This window comes from Triplophysa dalaica, chromosome 2, assembly GCF_015846415.1.
Source record: "Triplophysa dalaica isolate WHDGS20190420 chromosome 2, ASM1584641v1, whole genome shotgun sequence".
Taxonomy (NCBI): Eukaryota; Metazoa; Chordata; class Actinopteri; order Cypriniformes; family Nemacheilidae; genus Triplophysa; species Triplophysa dalaica.
Genome location: NC_079543.1, coordinates 5,041,505 through 5,061,005, shown reverse-complemented (window position 1 = coordinate 5,061,005; position 19,501 = coordinate 5,041,505). Strand labels below are relative to the sequence as shown.

At 37.3% G+C, this 19,501-nt stretch overlaps 2 protein-coding genes across 8 annotated transcripts in view; both read right to left on the bottom strand.

Moving 5' to 3' along the window:
* Positions 1-15: 15 nt before the first annotated feature.
* cab39l (calcium binding protein 39-like) lies at positions 16-10,347 on the bottom strand. The gene is made up of 9 exons (XM_056772129.1): positions 10,021-10,347; positions 6,194-6,325; positions 3,581-3,745; positions 3,346-3,464; positions 2,974-3,142; positions 2,820-2,879; positions 2,663-2,728; positions 2,429-2,572; positions 16-1,930 (listed from the first exon to the last, which is right to left on the bottom strand). The coding sequence occupies exons 2-9, from the start codon at positions 6,293-6,295 to the stop codon at positions 1,751-1,753; spliced, it is 1,005 nt and encodes a 334-aa protein (XP_056628107.1). The 5' UTR covers positions 6,296-6,325; positions 10,021-10,347; the 3' UTR covers positions 16-1,750.
* Positions 10,348-10,770: 423 nt separating this feature from the next.
* The window catches only part of mcf2la (mcf.2 cell line derived transforming sequence-like a), a 55,335-nt gene continuing 46,604 nt past the window's right edge, over positions 10,771-19,501 (bottom strand). For 4 of the 7 annotated variants that reach the window (XM_056771685.1, XM_056771718.1, XM_056771711.1 and 1 more), the window contains exons 17-31: positions 18,875-18,990; positions 18,669-18,738; positions 18,489-18,581; positions 17,873-17,965; positions 17,673-17,798; positions 17,339-17,560; positions 16,511-16,603; positions 16,331-16,409; positions 15,944-16,117; positions 15,481-15,573; positions 14,614-14,688; positions 12,529-12,638; positions 12,335-12,447; positions 12,147-12,250; positions 10,771-12,028 (exon numbers count right to left, since the gene is read on the bottom strand). In XM_056771685.1, the coding sequence (XP_056627663.1) occupies positions 11,949-12,028; positions 12,147-12,250; positions 12,335-12,447; positions 12,529-12,638; positions 14,614-14,688; positions 15,481-15,573; positions 15,944-16,117; positions 16,331-16,409; positions 16,511-16,603; positions 17,339-17,560; positions 17,673-17,798; positions 17,873-17,965; positions 18,489-18,581; positions 18,669-18,738; positions 18,875-18,990 (1,641 nt within the window). In that variant the 3' untranslated portion in view covers positions 10,771-11,948. The remainder of the gene's footprint in view (positions 12,029-12,146; positions 12,251-12,334; positions 12,448-12,528; positions 12,639-14,613; positions 14,689-15,480; positions 15,574-15,943; positions 16,118-16,330; positions 16,410-16,510; positions 16,604-17,338; positions 17,561-17,672; positions 17,799-17,872; positions 17,966-18,488; positions 18,582-18,668; positions 18,739-18,874; positions 18,991-19,501) is intronic. The other 3 variants (XM_056771691.1, XM_056771697.1, XM_056771727.1) reach the window with 3 other exon arrangements.

Below are 19,501 nucleotides of genomic sequence, written 5' to 3'. Positions count from 1 at the left end.
AAGAGACGATACCAATAATGCTTCAGTTTTTCTTTATTGATGACATGGTACTGTTAGCATTTCAGAAGAAAACAGCAACTGTACGTGTAGTATGAAAAATTAAAAATCCAATGCTGAAATGAATAAATGGTTGTTGTTTTTTTTGTACCTGCTAACAAATTTCCATAAGTTTGGCTCGTATGCATGTATTGCAAATCGTTGCCTTAAATTAAACACGTTGTCTCACTGCAATTCCAAGCCATCTATAAAAGATCTGACATTTTTTTGGCAACTAACGCCAACCATGAGATTTCAGGTCACAGGAATACCATATGGAATGAAATAGAGTTAAATGGCCAATGAGAATGCAAAGAAACAGAAGTGATGAATCCAGACCACCAAAGTGTATTTCATTCCATAAAATTAAGACAAACTGAGTCATTCAATCAATCAATTGAACAGGCGAAACAATGAGATTTAATGAATTTTCTTCAACAGCAAAACTCAAATATAGCGAGCTAAAGAGGTTCATTGCTTAACAGAGCTGAATATGCTCCTTCAGAACATATTAGAAATAACACAAAGAAATTAAGCTCCCCCTTTCAACATTTCCTCTGAAATAAAAAAAGTAAAAGTAACTCCAAAACAAAAGGCACCTGTTTTGTACATTTGTGTCCTTATTTCAGTTCGCGTTTCAGCTATATGCAACAATCTACTTCTGTCAAAATCATCATTATGGGTTATTTGGAAAAACAGACTACAGTAACATGACTACAATAGTATAGAAAGAAGGAGTATAGTACTACGGGTGCACTACAGTATTAAAATACTTTAGCATTACTGAGGTACTAAAGTAAAAGATACTATAGCACTAAGTTAACACCAGAGAACTAGTGTAGATATTTCTACATGGAGTTGGAATATACACCGGTTATAAACAGTGACAATGTTTCTAGCTTCTTTAGAAAATGTCAACCACCTTAACAGAGAATAATCAGTGTTCCGTCTTGTTTTTAACACAAGTAAACAAATAATATAGATAAAACTAAATAGTGATGCTAGCTGATCAAACAATGGCCTGGCTACTCAAAATGTACATAAACACTTTTTTTAAAGCACAAACCAGTTCCTCCGCGCAAACCTGTTTGAGCTCTGAAAAACAATAATTAAAATACTGATAAATGAAATCTTCCTTCTAAATAATAACACAAAACCAAACAGAATAGAAACGATCAGGTGTGTAGTGTTTCCAAACAACTGCGATCGCTATTGATGCCCGAGGAACGCGATGAAAGATGACGGAAGGAATGAAAGTGTGAAGGTTAGTGCAGTTAAAAGTCCTCGGGGAGAAAAATCGACAGCTCATAAATAATTTGGGAATATTTCAGAAATATCCCTCTCTTCCAGCAACCTTCCATCAGCATGGCGACAATGTGGAGGCGTTGAGCGTCCGGGGTCGACAAAATCATCCAGAATGAAATGAACGTTTGTCTGTACTTCCTAATCCGCAATGGGTCTTGCTAGGCGGTTCTTCCTGTAATAGAAACTGGCTGATTCCTACTTTAAAACGTCCTATTCTGGCTCAAAAGATTGCATTTTAAAAAAAGGAGAGTAAATAGGAACAGACAACATCAGTGATGATCCGGAACCATCTTTTGTAAGCCTCGAAACTAAGAAGTGACAATTTTTCAAGATTTTAAATAGCGTTATTATTGTTAATATCTTTTTTGTGTTTTTGTCATTTTTTTCCTAATACTGCAATAGCTAAAGTTTAGGAGGCTGGCTTCTTTAGGTCTCGTATCTGTTTGACGAGATACGTCTTCTCGTCGTTGAACTGCTCGTCGTCTGTGCGATCCTTCTGAAAGTTGCTAAGGAAGTCGATGAGTTTCGTCTGGTTCTTCAAAAGAATGTCTACAATGGGCTGCGTTTTGTTGGGGTTGGCCACAAACACCTGAGAAAACGACAAACCAAACAACCTTTCTTATGCAAATGTTTCAATAGGAACACGATTTTTATTAACTTCGGGTGAAAAAATGCACTGCAAAAAATGACTTTCTTACTTAAACTTTTTTTCTTGTTTTCCTGTAAAAATGTGGTAAGAAAAATAATCTTGAATTGAGTGACTAACTAAAAGGCACACCATAATTCAAGATTATTTTTCTTACCCCATTGGCAGATTTGTTTGCTTGTTTTAAGCAAACGTTCACTGAAATTTCATATTTTTTTACTAAAAACAATACTCATTTTCTTAGATCATTTTGCACATCAAGAAAATGCATCTTGATTCAAGAATTTATGACATTTTCACTGGAAAACAAGAAAAAAAGACTAAGTAAGAAAGTCATTTTTTGCAGTGTGCATATTGCGTTAATGAAACGTCATTATCATGATATTATTTCATAAAGTACTTCTTGGACTTTCTCGTAAGTTTCTCGTAATGTTGGGTTACCTTAAAGACATGAAAAGCCTCAAACTGAATGTTTGGACTCTTATCTCTCAGAAGGTTCATCATGAGCTTCAGGTTCTCTGGTTTACTGATGTACCGGGTCATGACTGTGAAGTTGTGTCTGTCCAGAAGCAGTTCACCCAGCAGCTGTCACAACAACAAACACAATTATAATGTGAACGACAGGACGGGGCGGAGATCGTTCTTTTCTTCACAAAGCCCGTCACGAAAACACACCTTCAATGACTGTCTCTTGGTCACATAGTTCTCCGAGTGAAGCAATTTCTCATAGTTATCGAAAACCTGTAAGATCGGGAAAATTGAACAATATCAGCTTTTGCAGCATTCTACCGTTACAATCTGTTTTCAGAATTCTGCCAAAAAATGCATTTACCGCATCGTAGTTCTGTTCTAAAAACTCTGCCACCAGAACTTTGTGTCTTGTGAGCAGGTCCTGAGAAAGAAATCGAGTGCAATTTGAAGATGTTAAGTTGTCAAATAGCTTACAAAATGTGCTTTCTTCCAAAAAACGTGACGGTAAAACTCACTTTAAAAGTGGCGAATGCGTCAGAAGCGATGTCAAACGTGGACATCTCCACATAGCCGAAGAAATCTTTGAAGTGCTCGGAGTGGAGGACGATTTTAGCGAGAGGCTCGTGCCGGATGCACTCGCGCAGCATGATCCCACAATTCAATGCCACCTGAGGCGTCTCATACCTACCGTGGCACCAAAAGAGAAATTTGAATTGACTGTGCACATACGGACTCTTCAAAGTTAGATTTTTAAATAAATGCTTGAATCTTTGAGATAGTTTTCACTCTTAAAAAGCGAGAAAACATTAAAAAAAAGAATGTACTATGCGAATTATGTTAAATAGTAAAGTTAACAGAAATGTTCAAAAAGTCAGGCGGTCTCTCACCCTTTCAGCAAGATGAAGAGGACTTCCTGATGAGAACAGAAATATTCCACTGTTGGGCTGCGGGTCCCGATCTGCCGGCGAAGGATGTTGTTGAAGATCTGACACACGTCCTTCTTACCCTGAAAGCACACACATTGAGCAAGAGTTATACTCAGAGACATTGCAAATCGTGAAGGCCGTAGTACAGTTACTACATTTTTAATTTTTATTTCTAAACAAGTCTGTTTGGATTCACCTCAAAGTCGATGACCTGCAGGTTTTCCACCAGCGAGATGAGCAGACCGCTGTTGTAGAGCTCCTGGGCCAACTGGGCCACAGTTTCTGTGTGCGGCTCCTTATCGTTCGTGCCATACAGGATCTCTTTCATCGCCACCAGACATTTGGACACCTCTTCTGAAGCCTGACAAACACAGACCCGCAAAAACAGCATGTAAGTAGCCAGAAAATATGATGGTGATGAATACACCCCAGCATTACCAACCATGTGTACAGGAAAAAAATCTATATGTGTGTATGCAGCATATGGCAGGTTCTGGTAGCTTCCCACGTACGCTCAATATAAAAACAACATTATTAGCTATTTGTCAGCTGCTGAAACAGTTTGGTTAGACCGTGTGAAAAAATCATGAAGCACGTAGATTGTCCTCCAGCTCTCAGAATAACATACCGGCAGGTTCCCAGCACTTCAAACGCTTCCGACTTTAGCACCGACCTGCTTAAAAGAGCCCTAGCAGGCTGGTGAAAATGAGACCGAGATCAGGCAGAAGAGCGATATTCCCACCTCTCTGAGAGATCTTTCTGCTCTCAGTACAAATATGAATACGTTTCAGAAAGCGACTCTTCAAATTCTAGTTACGTACTTAATAAAGAAGAGCCATTCAACAAGCAAATCTCTTAGAAATTGAAAGCATTTTGGATCACTTATACTAAGGTTTCATCCTCAATCATTGCTTGGTTGAGTTCTGATGAAATAAAATGGCTTTGGCAATAATAAACTTTTAGATTGGCTAGATAGTGTCCGGCTCAAAATGTATGTTTGAGTAAATTCTGAGAGCGTAAGAGCGAGATCATCATCTAGGCATTGGGTGCCACGCAAACACTGTGCTAAAGGATAAACTCAAAAGCAGGTGATTCCGTTCAAATGGTTGCTGATTTCCCTGGACTGGCCCATGACGCTCAGAGGAAGCAAATGCAAGATGCAAAAAAAAACAAAAAAGACGCATAATGGAAAGAAAAGGAGTGGAAACACCTCTGATTCAGAAAACATCAAGATACCTTAAGTAGCAATACTAGACATTTATTTTATAAAAAAATAACAATTATTAAAAATGGAATAAAATAGCTTCATTAATCAAATAAAATGCAGTTGTTCTGCTATCTTCATTAAAAACTAAATTACATGAACATAAAAAAATGTAATAGTGGTCAAACTATTCCGTCATTAGAGCGCTGCTGTGATGATGTATTGTACTTAGTTGTAGTTTATGGTTTTCATGTTTTCTTGACAAAAAGTCTACTGGATTTTTCAATCCCTCCCCCCAAAAAAGGTTTGTGATATTCGTATTTTGTCCATCAGTATAATCTTGGCAAATAAACGCATTGGGCCTCCTTTATAAAACATTCGTAAATAAATGAATAAATTCTGAGTAATTTGGGCCGAAAAACAGACTTTACTCCGGATACACAAAAACTTCCCAAATGTCAGATTTTGTAGTAAAATGTGTGTATGTAAATAAATTCCAATCATTCGTAAACAGGGCGTGCATTCACAATTAGCATTCTCCCCGCCAAGAATTACTACTCTGCAAATTTCGTATCTAGGAATGCTGGAATCCTCTGGACTTCATTCTCTGGTTTGGCTATGATATAAGTGCTATGGATCAATTAAACTGTGTCCACCAAAGCGTTTTTAGCCAGCTAAAATAATAATACTTGGGTGCTCATCTAAAAACGACCAGCTGGTGGCGCTTGAGAACATTTTGGAGGCTCTGAGTGTTATTCTGGAGATGTGTTGCTTTGTGTGATTTAGAATATCCGCAACAGTTAGCCTACTTGTTACTAGTATCTTATTTCAAATGATATTACTGAATATGAAAATGCAGTAAACCATTAATATTAACTTATCCATTGTTGTGTATGATGGTTGGTCAATGTAGTGTTCACCTCTTCTCCACTGTGATTGGGCGGCTGTTTTAAAAAGGACAGTGACGAGGTTTGCGTTTTACCCAAAGTTAAAAAGTAAAAAATGATAAAAGACAGGGCAAAGGAACCGGTGAAATATCATTATGATATATAGCGCATCAAGATGCAGTGTCATCAGTTTGTCTTAAAGAATACAGAACGTAACGTGCAGTTTTACGCACTAATTTCACGTGGTATGGAGCGGGTGTACATTTCTTTCCTACCAACTAACATTTTGAAAAAACGAACATTTTCATGAATCCGAAAATTTACGTCAGAGCGGCTTTACGAACGATTTACACAAACAATCAGTCTGCTCGCGTTTCATGAATGAGGCCCAATGTATATGGATTTTTGAATGACCAGAAATACTACTGTAGTCCATGTAGTAAGCGCCTTTGTTAAGATTACTCACAAAAACGATAAAACAAAAATAATAATGTATTTGATGTTGTAAAATAAATGGTGAAACTATTATGATGATTGTTTCCAATTGAAAAGGGGATCTTGGTGATCCTTGAAAGTTTTGTTAATCAAGAGTACTGTACTGTAGTATATGTTTTTTTATCTATAAACGAGACATTTACAAAACTAACAAGAAGCTTTGTAAAAGTGTATACTGCGAAACAGTGAAATAAATAAATAAACTATAGGCGACGTCTCTGACCTTTTCTGTCTTCTTGTCTTGCTTGACCAAAATAGACAGATTGTCCTTCAGGGTTTTCACAATATCTGTGGGGTTCTTGTGAGATTTACCAAAGAGTGGCATGATGGAGGCTGTAGATTCTCACCTCACAACCTGAAGAGAGAAGAGCACAAAGACACGAGTCAACGGTGTTGATTCAACCGTGGTATAATCCTGCCCTGTCAGACAACCACGGCTAATGACATTTCACACGGTTGTCATGACAACACAAGCCTTGCACCTAAAACAAAGTTTAACTTTTGAGAACAACAGTCTACTTTATCAAAAACACACATACAACTATCATACCCCCGTTTATAACATTTATGATTTAACTATGTACGATTTTTTGGTTCCTCGGGACGCTTTGGCATTCAAAAGGGAACTCAATGTTGCCCTGATCAGCTATGCTGCAGGAGACATGAAGTTGGATAAAATGCTTCAGGAGATGTTAAAAGTTGAATTCAGTAAAACTACTGAATTGATGTCTCTCATGATCCTGAAAACCTTTTATTTCTTAAAAAACGTACAGTTTTTGGGCCTTAATTATTTTGTAAACTGTGGACTAAAGACACGCTCCGAAAGATACACAACCAACACAAAAGTCATTACGCGGTCACTAATCCCAATTTACGTTCTTGTAACGTTTAACTTGAAACATCTCAGCATTTAGTGTTCCAAACTAAACCAATGAAGTGTTCATATAATTACTCTAGATTCAATTGTTCAACGATTAATCGCATCCAGCATTTAAGTTTGTGTTTGAATAATATATGTGACCCTGGACCACCAGTCCTAAGGGTACATTTTTCAAAACTGAGAAGTCTTCATCTGAAATAAGCTTTCCATTAATGTATGGTTTGCTAGGATAGGACAATATTTGGCCGAAACAATCAAATGAATGTTTTGCATATACTGAACAAAATTAGCCAACATATGTTTCTAATAAAAATTATTTTGTTAACTGGACTTGCACTAAGTTCGGTGAACTTCATTCTCTGTTTGTTGAGTTAACTAAAAACTGTGTGATCGTTTCCTGATTATTTTAAATCGACTCTTTTTTTTACAGTGTTGGCTTACTGCTGTAATGATGTTGTGAAGGGAAGATGAACCCAAATGCAAAAGTTCCAAACTTTACATAGAAGCCAAACTTGAGTGGGTTTGTAGGCGTGTTTCCATCCATTTATGTTCGCAGTTTTGCTGCATCCACTAAAGTCTTGATATATTTAAAGTAAGAAATTTACTTAATATCTTCATGGAACAAGATCTTTACTTAATATCCTCACGATTTTTGTCATGTAAAGAATAATTCATCATTTTGACCCATACAATGGATTGTTGGTTATTGCTACAAATCGTGCTAGTGCTACTTATGACTGGTTTTGTGGTCCAGGGTCACATATGTCTGAGTACACGTGTAAATGTATGTGTTCATTAAACAAAATAAATATGTACAGTGCACAGATATATATTATATAAACACAAACTTTTGTTATGGGTGCGATTAATTCCAATTTACCATTGAATAGCCCTGTAAAAACAAAAGAATTCACACCAGAATAGGATGTCAGAATCACATTTTAACAGCAACCAAAACCAAGCCAAACTGTAATGAGGGCAATATTTTCTACTTCTCTGAGAGGACCAAGTGTAACTTGTGACTAATAATCCTGTGAACTAAAACCCTATGAATGAGTACGTGTGTGTTTGTGTGTGTCTGTGTGTGCATATGGACTGTTCCTGTAGGAAATGTCCTTCCACCTGACAGCAGCTGGTCTCTTTCATCATGTTGCATTTGTATCAGCAGTGAGGACATCACCATTACCGCCTCAAAGCAATGATGATCAATGTTATCATGTTATCTTCTTTAAATGTTTACATTGCAACATTCAACATAAAAATCACTTCTGATATTACTGAATTAAATATGAATATAAAAACCATAACATTCTACAACAACTAGCCTATTTGTAAGCCATTTGTAACACGGTTTCCCCCAAAAGCATACAAAGTGTGGCAGTATCAACACATTCCTCTGTATATTTAAGCATTCCAACACATTTACATCATCTCAACCCATGGCATGAGTTTTGCGCAGTACTATATCTCAGGCTGACCAACGGTAGATAAGGCAGTGTTCTGGAACTTCAATATTTTGCACATCCATCCGGTGACACCATTGTACTAGAATTACACACTTCAGCTTAATCTATCAGATCTTCCAAAGTTTAGAAATGTCACATGACTACATTTATTTACCAGCATTAGAACACGTCTGCATCACTGTATTCCTAGGGTAAGGCATTTCATACAGTGTGCCAAAAACTGAAATGGACTTCTTCAACAGCACTGGACACACATAAACAATTTTAACTACTGTGAAACTAGCTCTGACACAAAAGGGTGAGTTACAAAGAGACAGAGAGAGAGAGACAGACAGATAAAAACTTGAGAAACAGGTACACCAAAGAACACTATTAATTAAAACATGCGTCTCTCATGATGAATACTACACAACACAAATCCATTCACAAATTTCTACCTGCTAACTAAAAGGAGTGTTACAGAGTCATTATAAAACTTTCAAGACATAAGCTTTATTATAACATAAGGCTGCCTTATATTAGGCTGTAGGCTTTCGATACAAGATTATCCAATAAATATTGTACAATAAATCAAGTTGCTAAATTGACATTATTTCATATAAAATTTGAAATATTTTTCAACGCTCTCACTCAATCCAGTGAATGTTGTTTTCCAAACATACAAAATTATATACAATCAACCTGATCAACTAAGTCCAATATTTTAGGAATAAACAGATGAAACATAAAAAATGTAACAAACATGAGTTACAGATTTAGCCTAAATTAATCTACATTTGTTTGCTGCTTTGGAACAAACTTTTGCTGGTTCGTGGTTATTGATTAACATTTATTTCCACAAGTTAAAAAGCTATAAATCATTAGTAATAACCCTATAATAACGGTGGAAACAGGGTTGAACAGATTGGCCTTTAAGTCTTTACTTTGTGCACTGTTTTAGGTTGAACATTAAATGTGATACACAGCTAAACATAATTACATTTTATTAGTACTGTCTTTGATAAACATTCACTTTTGTCATATGCACATTTTCGAATTATTCACAAGTAAGAGTAGCTCAACACACACAACATTATTTGTTTAGGGCAAGTCCATGCTTTTCACCTATTAATACTCAATGCACAAATAAATGAAGCACTTGTGGGTCTAACTCAAACAGCACGTATGTTTCTATACCTGTGGCTCGATTTACAAGCTTGACATTTTGACTAACGCCTTTACAAGAAACGAAACAAGTCAAGTCAACTTCAGACATGGCAACAGTGTGACAGAAGCGTTAGCAACACATCGACTTCATTTTGGTGTAATGCAGTCCTGTAAATGTTGAATTGAGCGCACAGGCCTCGTAGTAGTGTGATCTGTGAGGCCTGTTCACTCAATTCAACATAAACATCAGCGGGATAACAGCGTGACACTGACCGCCGATCAGCGCGTGCGGCTACAATGTAACGAGCGAACACAACGATCGATGTAACAAAGACACAATCTAGACATTTAAATAAACTCTGTTACCAAACGAGCCCGACATGCGGAAAACTGGGCGTACGTAGAGCTTATTCTCTTGCGACATCAAAATAAAAGACACACCGCTGGTCTGCGAGCGCCAAGGAGGGTTTATGCCACTTCGATGCTTTATATCAAATCAAAACCAGAAAACGTGTCTTTATCAGTGCCATAAATGTTAAGCGAAGGTTAAATACTTACTGTGCTGCAATGTAAATGTCTCTTCTTCTTCTTCTTCTGCTGCTGCTGCTGCTTTGGTCGTGTGTTAGCGAGCAGCCTTTCTGCTCACGCCAGCAGTGTGTGCGTTGAACGTCAGCAGAACGTGCGTATGAGCGAATTAAACAGTGGCCGATTTAAACGCGTATCTCTGCAGAAGACATGATGGGTTTGTGTAACGAAATCCCCTCCGGTTCCCTTTCTGCGGTGTGAAAACGATCCGGGATCGTACGTTGCGCGTTTGTCTGAGACGGGGAAAGCTGTTAGACTGATCTCGGGTCAGATGCCCCGCGTCGATTGTCGCTTCCTCCGTCGTCGAGGCGAGGCTTCGCGGCACCCGGATGTGGATGCGTTTGATCTATGGCTGCACTGCGCAAGCTGTTCGATCATGACATCAAAGTATCGCGAGAGAGATAGGTGCTTTATATGTTGACTCGCTCTCGCGGGACTTTGATGTCATAGGCTGATCGTTCTTCGCTGCGTTGCGTAAAGTCGAGCCTGACCTTTATTTAATGAAGAAACGAGGGCTGAAAAGGGCCCATGACTCACGTTTCTGAATCACGATGCTTCAGTGTCGCGTCATATACTTTTCTGAACTATAAGATGGTCACAGCTGATGTCTGCGTCTGCGTGACATTGAACCACAGCTCTGTACTATCCAATATGATGCTTGATGATTATTATGAAAATGTTTATTTAATTTTTATTCAAATAAATAGCAGCAGAGATGTTGCGAATGTTTCAGTGAAGTTTATTCAAGCCTTAGCATTTTAAATTTATTCATATCATACAACCTCTTAAATACATATTTACACATATACAGGTACACAAGTCTAATACGGTTTTAATGCCAAAATGAAAACGTGGAGGAATAAAACTGACAAGCAGCAATGTGCCACATAAAATGTAAAAGTTGAATTGCAGACCGTATAAAAGACACATTTGCAGTTGTGACCTTGAATTAAAATACAGAAATGTTTGCTATACATCTAAACAAGTATACTGGTTCTTTGCCTAAATCGAGTGTTTCATTTGAACATGAATAAATACTTCATTTTTTTTTAAAATGAAGTCTTTGCAAGTGACATCCTGATTTAAACACAAATTGTACGTTTTGTTTTTTTAAACCACAAGCATGACGACACATGAACAAAATGTGAATACAAATTGGTATGCTGTTACAGAACAAATGTAATACCATGTGTACATGAAGGGTGAAGTGATACGTTCAACTAAATACGATAAAATACAATTCATTGACGCACGACAAAAGTGGTCATCATATACAATATGTATATTTATATATACTGTTTTAATGAAAAACATGAGATAAAAGTTAATATCTGTACAAATCTTCTTTTACAGGAAATAATTTAAACTATACAGATTTTGATTAATACATACAGTGAATGACAGGACTTTTCACAGTCATTTCAACCAGGCATGACCCAAAGGAATCTTTATCGTAAAAAACGCAATATATCATCGTCTTGCTGCTACAGCAAATCACACAGGACCTTATGACAGTAAGAAATGTAGACTCACAAAAATACACGGATGCTATCAAACTGATGGGGGCTTAGAGAGACCCTATAACGTTTCAATGGAAAAACTGCAGGCTACTCTGATGTAAGTGATGACTCGCCCAATCACTCTTTATGAAGAATCCTTTTTTATAATCAAGCAAACGTGAGAGAAGGTAACAGCATCATTCTGAAAGAAAAAAAGGATAGCAAAACTGTACATCTCCCCTTATAAAGAGGTAAATGGTGGAAGGATTGACGCTAAAATATCCTGAATGTCTGTTTTTCCCCTCAGCTAAGGAGGTTAATACAGTACAAAGACTTGAGTAGCTTCAATAGAAAGTGCACTGTGAGGAGCTGCCACAAGGGGGCGGCGGCGAGAAACCGGCTTCAGGCCTTGATGTCCGAGAAGCTCGTGTAGGTCTCACTGCAGCTGGAGGACGTGCTGAGGTTTCCAGATCCGCTGCCTTCTGCGGAAAGTCACGTGCACATTACATAAGCGAAAGCCCTTCTGAGAGGTTGTCATGTAGAAGCATAGATTCATGGTGCATGGTGTTTATTTGGGTGGTGAGAGAGGCGACGTGTTACCTGAGCTGGAGAGAGATTGAGACGATCTGGATTCTCCGATAAGCGTGAGCAGGTTCGCAGTGGAAACCCAGCCCTCTTTATTAGTCCTCATATTACGAACAGACCTGAAAGACAAGCGGAGGATCAGCTGACAGAAAATTTTATTGAATATTACAATCGTACACATTTTACATAACACCGAGTCTTACCAGCGTCCATCATCTCCCTCCCTCACCAGCTGCACTGTGTCTCCACTCTTTACCGTCAGCTCCTGCGCTCCGCTTTTGTCATAGTCAGCAACTACCACATACCTGCCTGGAGACTATAAATGTACATCGTAATTGGAACAAGATCAGGACAAAGAATTCTGTGCAACTGCAGTCGTTCGGCCACGATGACTCACCAGTTTCTTCCCTCCCTCCTCCTCGGGATCAGAGTTCATGGGTTCCTCTGTGCTCGAGTAGCCATCGTTCTCCTCAGACGCGTCCATAGACAACGACGCCTTGGTGAACCCTTGAGGAGCAAAGAACAGATGAACAAAAGTGATGTTTTGTGTAGGGTGAAGATCGCTACAAGGAAATGATGAGAAAGGTGGTGGAAGAAGGGTGAAGATGCAACACTGGCTTTGTTGAAACCTTGTAAGCTGCCTTGCAGTATATGCTACATAGAAAACATAAACATCATGCACCATAAACACGACTTATACTATAAATGCACCAACTCCATGCTGCATTAACTCTGTGGTGGTTTTCCTCAAATGAGACGCAGAGCGCGCACAAATTTGGTTGCAACAGAACTTAGCGTGTTCATTGTAAAAGAAAAATCAACTTAAAAACTTAGAATTCAAATGACGTGTGAATCCAATTTGATTTATTAAACTAGCTTAAAAATCTAGTTGTGTTTTGTATAAATTATAAAATGCAATACAACCAGATTTTAAGTCACTGTTATATTTCAACTTTTAAACATACGTATTTTACAAATTATTTTTGAATCAACATTCTTGGATAGATTTTTTGCAATGCTTTAGCAACGCCTTTTTAAAGAGAATAGCCCTGCATACCAATTTACGTAAAATCTGTCCTAAATAGTATTTACAATTAGAAGTACGTCCCAAATCGTATGTTGAAACAAGTATGTTTCAACACCCGAATGGTCTACTGTTTCCAATGAAGGTATTTCAGATCCACCCACGCTATAAGGTCTGATATTACCCACAATTCATCGCGAGAGAAAGGAGTTTAGTGATGATTAACTAAATTAATCAATTTAATTAAATTTGATGTGTTAACATTCCAATGGCATCTATCTTTCCAAACAAAATCAGTATACACGATTTTTAGACTTCAGGATACATAGATAATAAAAGAAGGTGTTTTAGTCTTCGGAAAAATGCACATTGTGAAAAGCGCTAAATAAATAAAATTGAATCGAATTTCAGAAGGCAGCATGGTCATTGTCTATAAAGGCAGCTTACTAGTTTTTGGAATCAAGTCTCTCTTTTTAAGTTCCTTTGGAATGAGAAATGAACAACAGCTCCAGGAATTGTGCTTGAAGAGCGAGCTGTTTGTGTTTACATTAAGACGACCATGATTTGAAGATGATTGTGAAGAAGGTAAAAAAAACCCACAAAACATGTTTATGAGAGACACATAAACATCCCTAGATCAGAATCAGTGCATTCAGGTGAATCCTTTCAAATCAATCTGTGGTTACAGGACAGTAAAAGTGAATTAAGCACCACAAACCAGCTGACAGAACCCAAACCAGATATTCATGCACCATTAAAGTGTTTCACCCAAAGGGTTGCATTTTCTCTAGTGGACTTTCTTGCACAGACTGACATGTTTGATTGATTGTAACATAATTAGCGTAAATTATAGTAAATTCATAGCGCTTTAATGAGGAGAGTTGATGTCGTCCATCACTCTTGTAAACAATGATATAATCGCTCGGGATCGGTTTCACATACACCCATACTAAAAATATATAATTGTACTAAATTGAGCATTTATCCTGTAAACTACCACTGACGATGAAATAACGCAACGTAAGCGCGGGCCAGTCTGTGTTTGGAAGTTTGGCGTGATAGAGCGATAAAGACGTCTTAGTAGTTGAAAGTTAAGGTTCACTCCCACACCAGTCATCCAGTTACCTCTCCGTTTAGCCTGTAACAGACTAGATGTGCTCAGCCACCTCACTCGGGTAAGAGAAACGTGAGGACCTGCGTCTGCGAGAGAGGCAGCCAATAAGATTTCAAACCTTCCAATTACTTACCAACCACCCCATAGATCACTTTTAGCACGATAGAGTAAATTTAGATGGCTTTCCATGTGAGCCCTTACAGTAGGGATTTTGATGTAAAATATGGATAAAATGCAGGACGGGTGAAACAACATATGGAGATCAAATAAAAAGGAAGTCCATGTTATGTGGTAAAATGTTTTGGGGTTGACTTTGCGAAAGGGGAGGCCGAGGGACAGTGTACCTCTGAAGCCAAATGGCGTGGGGTCGCTCTTAATCTCGTGTCTTTTAGTTTTGTGGTCGGGACTAGGGGGGCCTCCTGGCAGCAGAAGCGAGGAGGGAGAAAGAAAGCAGGAAGAAAAGTAGAAGAAAAGACAAAATCAGGAAAGTAGAAGAAAAAGCAGACTGTAACACGGTTGACAGGGACACGTCCCCAAGTGTTACATGGACATTTTTGGTTCTTCAAAAAGGATCTACAAAAGCACATGTTGTTTTCTATAATCGGAAGTAGTTTTCAACAACATTTTAAGTATCGGTAACAGAACAAAACAAAGATTGATGTCAAGAATCAATACTGTTACTTGGTTTCAATCCCTCTTATGTCATGCAGCATAACTCCGTCCAAATCTCATTGTATAAAAATATCAAATATCATCGTATTAAAATATTAACTCCAAATATGCTTTTGAGTCTCTGAACGCACAGCATTTTCGCATTTAACAGTAATGGACGAATATACAAGTTTACCATTAAGACTGTGCTACACTAATAATCTACAAACTTGTCTAGTCTAGTGTAGTATACCTGGAGGGCAGAGAGTGACCATGGGTAGTGTTAGACTTTTACCACCAAAGTGCGATACGAGATCTGCAGTGAATTTAAACCAAACCCAAATTATCACATTTATGCATTTGGTAGATCTAGGATTCCCTGATAACTGAACCCACGTATACTGAAACTATGTTATACTGTTAATGCAATGCACTACCTATAGAAATATCCTTCATATAACTGTAAATGTTTCATCTTTAAAAGAGTCTTCAAAACATTTATTTAACGTAACAGATGATCTGGCTAACAGTTCATTTCTAGTCTTTCCCACTTGCGGTACCTTTTTGGCTCTTGAGGTTACTGAAGCCCTGCAGTGTAAAACGCTTTTTAGCCACTGCAGCTCTCTCAGTGTTGGGACTGATGACAGTCTCTTCTATTCTCCACAAAAAAAGAAAGAATGGTTACAGGATTAGCCAGAACAAGGAAAACAGTGACAGAAAAAAATAACAGAGGGTTGCAAAGAACATCACAGAAATTCAGTCTTAAGTTGAGAAAAAGCAGAGACAGCAGCTGAATTCGGAATCGTGGGATAGGTTTAGCGAAACATAAGTGTGGGATAGCTTTTATTAATAGGTTTGTGAGATCAGACGTAATGTCTAAACTGATTCCAAACAGCGATTTGTGTAACTTTAGAAGGTCAACGTCTGATTGGTTTAAATCTGATCATGTGATTTCCCTACTCTTTTTTTTGTGAAAGTTCCATTTAAGAGTAATAAGGAGTAAGTTAAGGAGAGTTGACAGACCTTTGACCTTGTCACTGTTTTTGGGTAACGACGTTGCGCTGGGATCAGCTACTGTTGGTTCAGTTTTCTTCTCGTCTCCCTTCTTGTGGGTCTTTTGGGTGGTCTTAAATGGGCTCATGATGAGCGTGGTGCTGGTGGGAGTTAACGGTTCTGAACTCTTCTGCTGGCTTGCTTCTGCCAAACACCAAAAATCATTAGAGATCATCTTGAATTTGGACAAGATCTAAAGCATTCTTGATCATGCTGGCTTTTATAGATTTCCCGTAAACAACTTGAACACTAATCTTTAAGTGAGAAAAGTGCTATTAAAATGTCTTACAAAATGTAGTTTCTATTTGGTTCAGCTGTTAATATTTATATTAAATAAACATATCCTTATATTCTCACCCCGGCAGGCTTTTAGCTGGCCAGTCAGAACCTTCCGGATCTCATTCACCCATGCTGTTTTGATCTCGGTTGTAGGTGCCTGTAAATAAATATAAAAAAAATGACTTGAAAGGTTTACAGGAGATGTAAAGATGTATGTATATTTGAAGGGGAAGGCTATTTTTCAAATGCCCGGTTTACCTGTACAATATACACCTCCTCTCGTGAGTTACACCAGATCTCAAACTTTTTGTTGTCTCCTTTTGCATTTTCCGTAATACCAACGGCACTCATCTATCAAAGGACAATAACAAACATAATCAGACTGTTTACATCCTGAGCTGTTGCACCACTAAATCATCCTTATAGTTTTAAGTTTTCATAACACCGAATGTGATTTGAGATTGTGAAGACAATAGATGAATCATAGATTACTTTAGAATTGGACATTTTCTTCTAATTTAGCATTCATTTATTTATCACACATTTGTATCTAAAGAGATCCGCAGCACAACATTTGGGTTATAGCACCTGAATCAGCCTCATTTTTAACTAAAACTATTTAAACATTTCTGTAAATTAAAATGATGTAAAATATAGACACAAATATTATTTGAATCACTCGAACTAAACAAAAATGAGAAATTTTGCCTTTGTAAAAGTTTGAGGCACAATTAGTATCTGAAAATAATAAAAATAAATTTAACTTAAATTATAATATTGAAAATAATAATAAAATTAGCAAAAAACATTATAAAAGTATAAAAGCCATAGCCAATTCAAAATATGAATGAAATGAACTCTACAACTCAGAAAAATATTAAAAAAGAATAATAAATAAACAAAATTATTTAAAGAACAATTCTGTAGATGTACATCAAAATGTGCCATAACAGGCCTAACTATGATTACATCATCTGCAAACTCAAGCTTTATCACAAAGATAAAACAGGGGTCTTGAACCATGCAATGACTAATATGTAAGGGACATTTGCAATTGATGAAAATTAAAAAATGTAATATTCTTACGTTGAGGGAGTGTTTGAAGCTGTATGAAGGGGCTTTCTCATAACCCTCTCCATTCTCATCTCTCTTCTTACAGAACAGCAGAGCGTTCTGGTGGAGGAACAGGTGTCTCTGCATTGGCTTGAACCGTGCCAGGTCTTTGACCTTTGCGTGACCCTTCTTATGCTCCGTCCACATGCTGAACGACCCCTGCATCATCAAACGACCCAGATCACTCAGGTTACCCTGGAAACACAGGTGGGAGGTTAAAAGCAGATTCCTTGATACACACACTTCACAAAACATTTTCTACATAATCAATTTGTCAATTAGCTACAAATCACCAGAGTTTGCTTACATCAAATCCAGTGATGGCGATAAGATGCATTGAGTCATTGACAGCCTTTAGGATTCCTAATATAGAGGAGAGCGCCTCCTGCAGGTCGTCTACACCCTCGCAGCCTTTACTGTACTTCAGTAGTTCCTGATACAAGTCAAAGCAGAGATTACAGCAACTCTACCAGCAAATATTACATTTAAATTTGAGGAATAGTTTACCTTCAGTAAAAGCTGATATTTGGTTATTCTCTGAACGGGTTTGAGCAGGTACGAGTCCAAACCGAGCTTATGTTCCAGTTTCTTTTGACACTCCTGCAAACATCATTACACATTCTTTATGAAGATCATAGAAAAACGATGATTAAATGTATAATAATCATTTATATACAATGAAACTTTTGTATTAAATTGTAAATTTAGGAAGATGCTAAATGACAAATCTTTTGAGTCATATACATTTTTCTTTTATGTTAAAATGTATACAACTATACACGTTGAAGAGTGTATTTTAGGTTTTATAATTTCCATAGCCTTTACGTTTTTCACCATTTATGTTTCTTGTGGTGTGATAAATTAATTTTTAGAAGTAGAAATATTAATATATGTTAAAAAATTAAATGTCTTCGAGGTTTCAAATTATATATATACCCCTAGTGCTTAGTATCTAATTTTAGTTATTTATCATCCTTTATGCATTTCCCTTATCAAACAATAAAAACACCATACAAAAATATCAGTTTTTTATGCCGTATGTTAAATTACAAAAAGACCCATGAGGTTATAAGTGTCCTTAATCTTTTAACAATGTATCATAGCATCATATAAGTAAGAGGACCTGAAAGAAGGCGCAGTCCGAGCACTGTCTCCATAGAGACTCAGAGCGAGGCTTGTTCTGGCAGTACTTCTCATAGATCTGCAGATCCGTCATCTGAGAAACATGGAAAACAACATGAGTACCCAATCGTCTCAATAATCTATTGAACCAGATCAGCACAGGAAGTGACATCACACTCACCCTCTCCAGAAAACACCGGCCCACCAGCTCAGGGTAGTCCGTGTATGCCTCCAGCTCACGAAGAAACGTTCTACAACATGAGACAGACAGTTTGAGCCATCTGAAAAAGGTTGTGCACTTTGCATAAAAGCATCTTCTGCATGCATGTAACTGTAGCCTACTACACAAGTCGAATCTAAGCAGACCGTGCAAAGAGCCTAACTTACTTTTTGTGAAACTGGTATATCTCGGGCATGTTGCCGAAGAGGACGTCCTTCTTATGAAGTAATGTGTTGGGGATGAGTTGAGCCATGGATGGGTTATCCATCTCTGCTGCATAGCCCTAAAATCACAATTTATTTATCAAGTTAAAGGGACAGTTCACCTAAAAATGAAAATCTGATGTAGTTTATCCTCAGGCTGTTGAAGATGTAGGTTTTTTTTATTAACATTAAAGAAGAGTTTTTGTTGATTCCTAAAGTACACATCCACAGGCATGTCTTTGTGAGTCGAAAGCAAATAATCTCTTTACTATTCTCAGGTGACTCATGTAAATGAACAAATAATTTCATTTTTGGAAGTATTCCTTTAATTATAAAATTATGGCTGTCAATCGATTAAATCACGATTACTTAAAAGTTTGTGTTTACATAATACATGTCTCTGTGTACTGTGCATATTATTTTTTTATGTATAAAACATGCATATATTTAAGTTAAACATACAAAGAAATAAACATATATATAATTTTAATCATTGGTAAAGATAAAAAATAGCCTAAATACATTTAAATATTTCTACGTATGTATACATGTATCTGTGTGCAATTATAAATACGAAATAAATATGCACAG

What these genes read in the sequence shown, in the direction of transcription:
- cab39l (XM_056772129.1), bottom strand. Translation starts at nt 6,295, where the DNA reads ATGCCACTCTTTGGTAAATCTCACAAGAACCCCACAGATATTGTGAAA. An exon ending in CCAAGAGACAGTCATTGAAG is followed by an intron (nt 2,573 to 2,662) that starts GTGTGTTTTCGT and finishes TTGTTGTGACAG; the next exon opens with CTGCTGGGTGAACTGCTTCT. An exon ending in AGGCTTTTCATGTCTTTAAG is followed by an intron (nt 1,931 to 2,428) that starts GTAACCCAACAT and finishes TCGTTTTCTCAG; the next exon opens with GTGTTTGTGGCCAACCCCAA.